General features: G+C 52.2%; 1 protein-coding gene across 6 annotated transcripts in view; it reads left to right on the top strand.

The window, feature by feature from the left end:
- Nucleotides 1–12,070, top strand: part of LOC140390590 (uncharacterized) — a 180,017-nt gene that overhangs the window by 158,333 nt on the left and 9,614 nt on the right. For all 6 annotated transcript variants that reach the window (XM_072475802.1, XM_072475803.1, XM_072475805.1 and 3 more), the window contains one exon: nucleotides 8,355–8,435. In XM_072475802.1, coding sequence (XP_072331903.1) covers nucleotides 8,355–8,435 — 81 coding nt within the window. The remainder of the gene's footprint in view (nucleotides 1–8,354; nucleotides 8,436–12,070) is intronic.

Here is a 12,070-nt window from a genome sequence, read left to right on the forward strand (position 1 = left end):
CCACGCGGCAAAGAACCTCGGCGGTTGCCGACCAGCCACCCTCTGGTAGGTGGATGCGGACGTTGTCTCCAGGCGCCAGGGTAGGAAGATCAGTCGCCCGAGCGTCATGTGCCACCTTCTGCTGAGCACGCTGTTGTTGCATCCTTCACAGTACTGGAGCATGGTTGGGTGTATGAACATGAATGGACGGCACAGTGGTCCTGAGGGTGCGACCCTTCAACAGCTGGGCTGGCGAGAGGCCCGTGGACAGTGGGGCCGAGCGATAGGCCAGCGGGGCTAAACAGAAATCCGATCCGGCATCAGCAGCCTTGCAGAGGAGCCGCTTCACAATGTGGACGCCCTTTTCCGCCTTGCCGTTCGACTGAGGATGCAGAGGGCTGGACGTCACGTGTGTGAAGTTGTATGAAGTGGCAAAGGAAGACCATTCTTGGCTCGCAAAGCAAGTTCCGTTGTCAGACATGACGGTGAGCGGAATTCCATGGCGAGCAAAGGTTTCTTTGCATGCCCGGATGACAGCTGATGACGTCGTGTCGTGCAGGCGTATGACCTCCGGATAACTTGAGAAGTAGTCAATCAGAATGACATAATCCCTGCCGAGCGCATGAAAGAGGTCGACACCCACCTTCGCCCAGGGGGACGTGACCAACTCATGGGGCTGAAGGGTCTCGGGGTTGCGCCGGCTGAAACCTTTGGCAGGTGGGGCAGTTGAGCACCATGTTGGCGATGTCGTCGCTGATGCCCGGCCAGTATACAGTCTCTCGGGCCCTCCGCCTGCACTTCTCAACCCCGAGATTGCCTTTGTGCAATTGTTCGAGGACCAGCCAGTGCATGCTGTGTGGGATCACGATCCGGTCCAACTTCAGGAGGACACCGTCAATGACGGCCAAGTCGTCCCGGACATTGTAGAATTGTGGGCACTGCCCCTTGAGCCACCCTCCCGTCATGTGGCGCATCACACGCTGTAGAAGGGGGTCGGCCGCAGTCTCCTGGCGAATGTGGGCCAGACGTGCGTCAGTGGCCGGCAGATTGGCCGATGTGAAGGCTACTTGTGCGTCGACCTGACAAATGAACCCCTCCGAGTCGGGCGCTGTGCTCACCGCTCTGGACAGGGCATCCGCGATGATGAGGTCCTTCCCCGGGGTGTAGACAAGTTGGAAGGCGTACCTCCGGAGCTTGAGCAGAATGTGCTGGAGGCGAGGGGTCATATCGTTGAAGTCCTTCAGAATGATGCCGACCAGGGAGCAATGGTCGGTCTCCACAGTGAACTGCGGAAGACCATACACATAATCGTGAAATTTGTCGATGCCGGTCAACAAGCCTAGGCACTCATCCTCAATCTGCGCATAGCGCTGTTCTGTGGGGGTCATGGCCCGTGACGCATAGGCGACCGGGGCCCATGATGCGGTGTTGTCCCGTTGCAGGAGTACCGCCCCAATGCCGGACTGGCTGGCATCAGTCGAGATCTTTGTTTCCCGTGTGGTATCGAAAAACGCCAGTACCGGGGCGGTGGTGAGCTCGACCTTGAGCTCCTCCCATTCACTCTGGTGTGCGGGCAGCCACTGGAACTCCGTGGTCTTCTTCACCAGGTGGCGAAGAGCCGTCGTGTGCGAGGCAAGGTGAGGAATAAACTTCCCCAGGAAGTTGACCATCCCAAGAAAACGCAGCACTGCCTTCTTGTCTGTCGGCTGCGGCATGGCTGCGATGGCTGCCACTTTGTCGGCATCCGGCCGCACCCCTGACCGGGATATGTGGTCCCCCAGAAACTTTAGCTCAGTCTGGCCAAAAGAACAGTTGGCTCGGTTGAGGCGCAGGCCCTGATCTCAAATCCGAGCAAAGACACGCTGGAGACGACTGATGTGCTCCTGCGGTGTGGTGGACCAGATGATGACATCGTCAACATAGACGTGCACCCCTCCGATGCCCTCCATCTGTTCCATGATGCGATGGAACACCTCGGATGCCGAGATGATGCCGAACGACATCCTATTGTAGCAGTATCTGCCAAAGGGAGAAAGTGCACAGCTTCCTGCTGGACTGATCCAGTTGGATCTGCCAAAAACCCTTTGAGGCATCAAGCTTTGTAAAAATTTTAGCCCGGGCCATTTCGCTCGTGATTTCTTCTCGTTTGGGTATGGGGTAGTGTTCCCTCATAATGTTGTTGTTCAGGTCTGTCGGTTCAATGCAGATCCGGAGCTCGCCGGAGGGCTTCTTGACGCACACCATGGAGCTGACCCATGGCGTTGGCTCTGTGACCCGGGAAAGCACTCCTTGGTCCTGCAGGTCCTGCAGCTGCTGCTTGAGGCGGTCCTTGAGTGGTGCTGGGACTCTACGAGGTGCGTGAATGACCGGGGTGGCGTCCGGTTTGAGCCGTATTCTGTACGTGTCGGGCAGTGTGCCCATGCCCTCGAAAGCCTCCTGGTTGTGGGCGAGGAGTGAGTGGAGCTGCGCCCTAAATTCTGCATCCGGGAAATCGGACGTGCCTTCTGGAGACAGAGTGTGTACCCGCTGAACGAGGTGGGGGATCTTGCAGCCTGTGCGCCGAGCAGGGAGTCCTTCGAGGATCCAATTAATTCAAACGACAATGTGGCTGTGTGTGAGTTGTGTGTAACTTCGAGCTGGCAGGACCCCGTGGCCGGGATGACGTTTCCATTGTAGTCAACCAGCTGACAGTGGGATGGCAGAATCGGTGGTTTAACCTTCAGGGTCTGGAAGGCTGACCATGCGAGGAGATTGGCGGAGGCACCAGTGTCTAAACGGAATGTGATGGGTGATCGGTTGACCGTTAGGGTGGCACACCGCTCATCACCCGGATCAATGCTGTGCACTGGCAGCGGCTGGTGGGTCCGACTTGGGGACATCCGGTTCTTGTGGATTACCGCAACGCGGAAGGGTTCCCGGTCGTCAGTATCGCCGGTCTGCACATCGTCAGGGTATGACTCGGTGTATGTGGCCTGAATGGCCCGCACGTGCCTGCGAGGCTGGCCGAATTGGGGAGCGTTGGCAGGTTGAGCTGCTCGACAGCAGGCAGCGTAATGACCCATCCTGCCACAGCGAAGGCATTGTCGCGCTTTGGCCGGACATTGCCGCTTTAAGTGGGCGGAGTCACAGTTGCCGCACGTCGTGACGTCATGGCGTTCGTTGCGCCACTGTGCATGCACAGTGCGGTCCTGCGTAGAGCGCACCTGTGCATCCCGTCGCTCTGCATCAGCATCCCCTCTTTTGGCACGTACAAGCGCGGGAAGCCTCGGAAAGTGCGCAAAAAATGGCCGCCCTCGTCCGGGCCGCGGGCCGGGAGGAACTCAATCGACTGGACCCGCTCCGCCTCGTAGGACCCGTGCCGTTTCGGCCGCCTGGATTTGGGAGTACCGGCTGGTCGCGTTCTCATGGAGGACGCAGGTCTCGATGGCAGTCACTAGGGTGAGGCGCTTTATTTTAAGGAGCAGCTGGCGTAGGGTGTCCGAGGCGACCCCAAAAACTGTCTGATCCCGAATCATGGAATTGGAGGTGGCCTCATAGCCGCAGGACTGCGCGAGGATACGGAGGTGTGTCAAGTAAGATTGGAAAGGCTCATCCTTACCCTGCAGGCGCTGCTGGAAGAGGTACCTCTCGAAGCTCTCATTCACTTCCACGCTGACGTGTTCCTCAAGTTTTACAAGGACCGTCTTGTACTTCGTCTTGTCCTCGCCTTCCGCGAATGCCAGGGAGTTATAGATGTGGATGGCCTGTTGCTCCGCCGTGGAGAGGAGGAGGGTGATCTTCTTGGTGTCCGATGCATTCTCCCTGTCTGTGGCTTCTAGGAAGAGCTGGAAGCTCTGCTTAAACAGCTTCCAGTTTACGCCAAGATTTCCAGCGATTCGTGGCGGCTGCGGCGGGCTGATGGTGTCCAGGGAGCAGAATGGCGGATTTCTGAAAGGGTGCAGGTAGGTCTCACAGTCGCTGGTCAGCGTCCACTCCTGGTATCATGTCGTGTTGGGTGTTCCGATGCACAAATGATCCAACACGGCTGTAGATGGTACAACTCTGTTTTATTGTCTTAACAACGACAACTACTAAATGCTGGCTGAGTGAGGCACTCAGCACATGGTGTATGTCTGAGTGGCGCACTGTGAGCTCTGTGCTCTGAGCTATCTCCTGGTGGAATGAGCGGGAGCTGTGGTGTTCCCTGTTTTATAGTGCGTGTGCTCTCACTGGTGATTGGCTGCGATGTTAGTGCGTGTGCTCTCACTGGTGATTGGCTGCGATGTTAGTGCGTGTGCTCTCACTGGTGATTGGCTGCGATGTTAGTGCGTGTGCTCTCACTGGTGATTGGCTGCGATGTGTGTGTGTTGATTGGTCCGTCTACCTGTCCATCAGTGTGTGTGTGATTGCACCATGATATGTTAATGTGGATATCGTGACACCATCTGCCAATGATATTGCATGACCCCCTCTTTGTATCCCTTCTGAAAGCCCCCCTCCTGAAGCCCCTCCCCCTCCTGAAAACCCCCTCCTGATTCCCCTCCCCCTGAAGCCCCTCCCCCTGCTGAAGCCCCCCCCCTGAATACCCTCTCCCGGAAGCCCCCCTCCCTCCTGAAGCCCCTCACCCTCATGAAGCCCTCCCCCTCCTGAAGCCCCTCCCCCATCCAGAAGCGCTCCTCCCCCTCCTCAAGCCCCCCTTCCTGCAGGACCTCCCCTTGAAGCTGCCCCTTCCTCCAGAAGTGCCCCACCCCCTCTATATCGACCACAAAAGATATGCTTCCTCTTTTTCCTTTATCAAATCCTCGCGTAGTTGCTCCCAGTCTGTATTTGCCTCATGATATTGAAATCGGCCTTCCTCCTAATTCAGACACTTTCCCTGGACCATCTTGTCCCTTTCCAGGACGACTTTCAAATCCAGAGTAACAATAATTAGCTGGTGGGAGAGAACGGAGCTGGGCCGGAGGGAATGAGTTCCCTCTGCAGAGGGCTGCCATGGACTTGATGGGCCAAATGTCCTCCTCCTCCACTGTACCCGTTCTCCCATTCTGTGGGAAGAGGATGTGCAGACTGTCAACGTGCCTGCGCAATATCCTCAGTGCAACATTGAGACAAGCTTTGCTGAAATGGTATTAATAAAACCTACTCGAGGAATAAAACAGGAAACTTAAAGATGGACGGGTTGCATCTAAACCGGAGAGGCATAAATATCCTGGCCGCGAGGTTTGCTAGTGTCACACGGCAGGGTTTAAACTAGTATGGCAGGGGGGTGGGCACGGGAGCAATAGGTCAGAAGGTGAGAGCATTGAGGGAGAACTAGGGAATAGGGACAGTGTGGCTCTGAGGCAGAGCAGACAGGGAGAAGTTGCTGAACACAGCGGGTCTGGTGGCCTGAAGTGCATATGTTTTAATGCAAGGAGCATTACGGGTAAGGCAGATGAACTTAGAGCTTGGATTACTACTTGGAACTATGATGTTGTTGCCATTACAGAGACCTGGTTGAGGGAAGGGCAGGATTGGCAGCTAAACGTTCCAGGATTTAGATGTTTCAGGCGGGATAGAGGGGGATGTAAAAGGGGAGGCGGAGTTGCGCTACTTGTTCGGGAGAATATCACAGCTATACTGCGAGAGGACACCTCAGAGGGCAGTGAGGCTATATGGGTAGAGATCAGGAATAAGAAGGGTGCAGTCACAATGTTGGGGGTATACTACAGGCCTCCCAACAGCCAGCGGGAGATAGAGGAGCAGATAGGTAGACAGATTTTGGAAAAGAGTAAAAACAACAGGGTTGTGGTGATGGGAGACTTCAACTTCCCCAATATTGACTGGGACTCACTTAGTGCCAGGGGCTTAGACGGGGCGGAGTTTGTAAGGAGCATCCAGGAGGGCTTCTTAAAACAATATGTAAACAGTCCAACTAGGGAAGAGGCGGTACTGGACCTGGTATTGGGGAATGAGCCCGGCCAGGTGGTAGATGTTTCAGTAGGGGAGCATTTTGGTAACAGTGACCACAATTCAGTAAGTTTTAAAGTACTGGTGGACAAGGATAAGAGTGGTCCGAGGATGAATGTGCTAAATTGGGGGAAGGCTAATTATAACAATATTAGGCGGGAACTGAAGAACATAGATTGGGGGCGGATGTTTGAGGGCAAATCAACATCTGACATGTGGGAGGCTTTCAAGTGTCAGTTGAAAGGAATACAGGACCGGCATGTTCCTGTGAGGAAGAAAGATAAATACGGCAATTTTCGGGAACCTTGGATGACGAGTGATATTGTAGGCCTCGTCAAAACGAAAAAGGAGGCATTTGTCAGGGCTAAAAGGCTGGGAACAGACGAAGCCTGTGTGGCATATAAGGAAAGTAGGAAGGAACTTAAGCAAGGAGTCAGGAGGGCTAGAAGGGGTCATGAAAAGTCATTGGCAAATAGGGTTAAGGAAAATCCCAAGGCTTTTTACACGTACATAAAAAGCAAGAGGGTAGCCAGGGAAAGGGTTGGCCCACTGAAGGATAGGCAAGGGAATCTATGTGTGGAGCCAGAGGAAATGGGTGAGGTACTAAATGAATACTTTGCATCAGTATTCACCAAAGAGAAGGAATTGGTAGATGTTGAGTCTGGAGAAGGGGGTGTAGATAGCCTGGGTCACATTGTGATCCAAAAAGACGAGGTGTTGGGTGTCTTAAAAAATATTAAGGTAGATAAGTCCCCAGGGCCGGATGGGATCTACCCCAGAATACTGAAGGAGGCTGGAGAGGAAATTGCTGAGGCCTTGACAGAAATCTTTGGATCCTCGCTGTCTTCAGGGGATGTCCCGGAGGACTGGAGAATAGCCAATGTTGTTCCTCTGTTTAAGAAGGGTGGCAGGGATAATCCCGGGAACTACAGGCCGGTGAGCCTTACTTCAGTGGTAGGGAAATTACTGGAGAGAATTCTTCGAGACAGGATCTACTCCCATTTGGAAGCAAATGGACGTATTAGTGAGAGGCAGCACGGTTTTGTGAAGGGGAGGTCGTGTCTCACTAACTTGATAGAGTTTTTCGAGGAGGTCACTAAGATGATTGATGCAGGTAGGGCAGTAGATGTTGTCTATATGGACTTCAGTAAGGCCTTTGACAAGGTCCCTCATGGTAGACTAGTACAAAAGGTGAAGTCACACGGGATCAGGGGTGAACTGGCAAGGTGGATACAGAACTGGCTAGGCCATAGAAGGCAGAGGGTAGCAATGGAGGGATGCTTTTCTAATTGGAGGGCTGTGACCAGTGGTGTTCCACAGGGATCAGTGCTGGGACCTTTGCTCTTTGTAGTATATATAAATGGTTTGGAGGAAAATGTAACTGGTCTGATTAGTAAGTTTGCAGACGACACAAAGGTTGGTGGAATTGCGGATAGCGATGAGGACTGTCTGAGGATACAGCAGGATTTAGATTGTCTGGAGACTTGGGCGGAGAGATGGCAGATGGAGTTTAACCTGGACAAATGTGAGGTAATGCATTTTGGAAGGGCTAATGCAGGTAGGGAATATACAGTGAATGGTAGAACCCTCAAGAGTATTGAAAGTCAAAGAGATCTAGGAGTACAGGTCCACAGATCACTGAAAGGGGCTACACAGGTGGAGAAGGTAGTCAAGAAGGCATACGGCATGCTTGCCTTCATTGGCCGGGGCATTGAGTATAAGAATTGGCAAGTCATGTTGCAGCTGTATAGAACCTTAGTTAGGCCACACTTGGAGTATAGTGTTCAATTCTGGTCGCCACACTACCAGAAGGATGTGGAGGCTTTAGAGAGGGTGCAGAAGAGATTTACCAGAATGTTGCCTGGTATGGAGGGCATTAGCTATGAGGAGCGGTTGAATAAACTCGGTTTGTTCTCACTGGAACGAAGGAGGTTGAGGGGAGACCTGATAGAGGTATACAAAATTATGAGGGGCATAGACAGAGTGGATAGTCAGAGGCTTTTCCCCAGGGTAGAGGGGTCAATTACTAGGGGGCATAGGTTTAAGGTGAGAGGGGCAAGGTTTAGAGTAGATGTACGAGGCAAGTTGTTTACACAGAGGGCAGTGGGTGCCTGGAACTCGCTACCGGAGGAGGTGGTGGAAGCAGGGACGATAGGGACATTTAAGGGGCATCTTGACAAATACATGAATAGGATGGGAATAGAGGGATATGGACCCAGGAAGTGTAGAAGATTGTAGTTTAGTCGGGCAGTATGGTCGGCACGGGCTTGGAGGGCCGAAGGGCCTGTTCCTGTGCTGTACATTTCTTTGTTCTTTGTTAAAACAACCAAATCCTTGGAAAAGGATCAAAAATTGGTTTCGGGAAATGAAAATGAGCCAGGGAGCAGGTGAAGGCTGTGCCCTATTCGGATTGTTGCTGACTTCTCCCTGGTTTTATTGACTGACAGATAAAGGCGCTATCTTCCTGGGGTGCGAGCTTCTGAGCGTGCTGACAGACACTCCCCTCATTATCCACTCAAAGCAGAACCGTGAGTATTGGGAGAATTGAAAGCAATGAAGTTCCCAGCTGAATATTTTCAGTCTCACTCTCTCTGCCCCGTCGGCTCAGGAGAGAATTACAATTATTTTCTTCCAATCTTCATGGTGAGGGTGAGGGGACAAGCTTGCTCGAGATATCAGTGATGGTCCTCACTCACACTCTCTCTCTCTCACTCACAATCTCTCTCTCACACACTCTCACTCACACACACTCGCACTCTCACACGCTCTCTCTCTCTCTCTCTCACTCTCACACTCTCTCTCTTTCGCACTCTCACACGCTCTCTCTCTCTCTCACACACTCGCTCTCCCTCACACTCACTCTCTCTCACAATCTCACACCTCACACTCGCTCTCTCACACTCTCACTCTCACACGCTCTCTCTTTCGCACTCTCACACGCTCTCTCTCTCTCACACTCTCTGTCTCTCGCACTCTCACACACTCTCTGACTCTCACAATCTCACACTCACTCTCTCACACTCTCTCACACTCTCTCACTCACTCTCACTCACTCTCACACTCTCACTCACTCTCACTCACTCTCACACTTTCACACTTTCACACTCGCTCTCTCACACTTGCTCTCTCACTCTCTCACTCTCACAATCTCACACTCACTCTCTCACTCACTCTCTCACTCGCTCTCTCACACTCGCTCTCACTCTCACTCTCACTCTCACTCTCTCTCACTCTCACACTCTCACACTCTCTCTCTCTCTCACACTCGCTCTCTCTCACACTCGCTCTCTCTCACACTCGCTCTCTCTCACACTCGCTCTCTCTCACAATCTCACACTCTCACACTCTCACACTCGCTCTCTCACACTCTCTCTCACTCTCACAATCTCTCTCTTTCGCACTCTCACACGCTCTCTCTCTCTCTCACACACTCTTGCACTCTCTCACACGCTCTCTCTCTCTCACACTCTCACTCTCTTGCACTCTCTCACACACTCTCTCACTTTTTACAATCTCACACTCACTCTCTCACACTCTCTCACTCACTCTCTCTCACACTTTCACACTCGCTCTCTCACACTCGCGCTCTCACACTCTCTCTCACTCTCACACTCTCTCTCTTTCGCACTCTCACACGCTCTCTCTCTCTCTCTCACACTCTCTCTCTCTCTCGCACTCTCTCACACGCTCTCTCACACTCTCTCACTCTCTCTCTATCTCACACTCACTCTCTCACTCTCTCACACTCTCTCTCACACTCTCTCTCACTCTCACACTCTCTCTCTTTCGCACTCTCACACACTCTCTCTCTCTCTCTCACACTCTCTCTCACACGCTCTCTCTCTCTCTCTCTCTCACTCTCACTCTCTCGCACTCTCTCACACACTCTCACTCTCACAATCTAACACTCACTCTCTCACTCTCACACTCTCACTCACTCTCACTCTCTCTCACTCTCACTCACTCTCTCACACTCTCTCACTCTCTCACACTCTCTCACTCTCTCACACTCGCTCTCTCACACTCGCTCTCTCTCACACTCGCTCTCTCTCACACTCGCTCTCTCTCACTCTCTCAGACTCTCTCTCACACTCTCAGACTCTCTCTCACACTCTCTCACTCTCACACTCTCACTCTCACACGCTCACGCTCTCTCTCACTCACACACTCTCTCTCTCACACTCTCTCTCTCTCACTCACACTCTCTCTCTCTCACTCTCTCTCTCTCACTCACACTCTCTCTCTCTCTCACCCACTCTCTCTCTCACACTCTCTCTCACACACACTCTCACACACTCTCTCTCTCTCTTTCTCTCACACGCTCTTTCTCACTTTCTCTCACACACTCTCACACACTCTCTCACTCTCACACTCTCTCTTTCTCTCACACTCTCTCTATCTCTCTCTCTCTCACACTCTCTCTCTCTCTCTCACTCTCACACTCTCTCACACACTCTCACACACTCTCTCACACACTCTCTCTCTCTCTCTCTCACACACACTCTCTCTCTCTCTCTCTCTCTCACACACACTCTCTCACTCTCACACTCTCTCTCTCTCACACTCTCTCTCTTTCTCTCACACACTCTCTCTCACACGCTATCACACGCTCTCTCTCTCTTTCCCTCACACTCTCTCTCTCACACTCTCACTCTCTCGCACACTCTCTCTCTCACACTCCGCTCTCTCTTTCTCTCACACTCTCTCTCACGCTCTCTCTCACACTCTCTCTTTCTCACACACACACTCTCTCTCACTCTCTCTCACACACTCTCTCTCTCTCTCACACTCTCTCTCTCTCACTCACTCTCTCTCTATCTCACACTCACTCTCTCACTCTCTCACACTCTCTCACACTCTCTCTCACACTCTCTCACAATCTCACACTACCTCTCTCACACTCTCACTCTCACACTCTCTCTCTTTCGCACTCTCACACGCTCTCTCTCTCTCACTCTCACTCTCGCACTCTCTCACACACTCTCTCACTCTCACAATCTCTCTCACTCTCTCTCACTCTCACTCTCTCACGCTCTCTCACACTCGCTCTCTCTCACACTCGCTCGCTCTCACACTCGCTCTCTCACACTCGCTCTCACACTCGCTCTCACACTCGCTCTCTCACACTCTCACTCACACTCTCACTCTCACGCTCTCTCACTCACACTCTCTCTCACTCTCACACTCTCTCACACTCATACTCTCTCACTCTCACACTCTCTCACTCTCACACTCTCTCTCACTCTCTCTCACTCTCTCTCACTCTCTCACTCTCTCACTCTCTCACACTCTCTCACTCTCTCTCACTCTCTCTCACTCTCTCTCACTCTCTCTCACTCACACTCTCTCTCACACACTCTCTCACACACTCTCACACACGCTCTCTCTCTCTCTCTCTCACACACACTCTCTCTCTCTCTCACACACTCTCTCTCTCACACACCCTCTCTCTCTCTCTCTCACTCTCTCTCGCACACTCTCTCACACTCTCTCTCTCTCTCACACACACTCTCTCCCTCTCTCTCTCACTCTCTCTCGCACACTCTCTCACACTCTCTCTCTCTCTCACACACACTCTCTCACTCTCTCACACTCTCTCACACTCTCTCACTCTCTCTCACTCTCTCTCACTCTCTCTCACTCTCTCTCTCACACACACTCTCTCACACTCTCTCTCTCTCTCTCACACACTCTCTCAGTGTGTATGAAGCAGTGACCATTTATGCAATGTATGGAGTGTATATGAAGCGGCGAACATTTATGTAATGTATGGAATCTATATGATGCAGTGGACATTTATGTAATGAATGGAGTGTATATGATGTGGTGAACATTTATGTAATGTATGGAATCTATATGATGCAGTGGACATTTATGTGATGTATGGGGTGTATATGATGCAGTGAACATTTATGTAATGTATGGAATCTATATGATGCAGTGAACATTTATGTAATGAAATGAAATGAAATGAAAATTACTTATTGTCACAAGTAGGCTTCAAATGAAGTTACTGTGAAAAGCCCCTAGTCGCCACATTCCGGCGCCTGTTCGGGGAGGCTGTTACGGGAATCGAACCGTGCTGCTGGCCTGCCTTGGTCTGCTTTCAAAGCCAGCGATTTAGCCCTGTGCTAGGAGTGTGTATGATGCGGTGAAAATGTTA

The sequence above is a fragment of the Scyliorhinus torazame genome, chromosome 14 (assembly GCF_047496885.1).
Source record: "Scyliorhinus torazame isolate Kashiwa2021f chromosome 14, sScyTor2.1, whole genome shotgun sequence".
In the NCBI taxonomy this organism is placed as follows: Eukaryota; Metazoa; Chordata; class Chondrichthyes; order Carcharhiniformes; family Scyliorhinidae; genus Scyliorhinus; species Scyliorhinus torazame.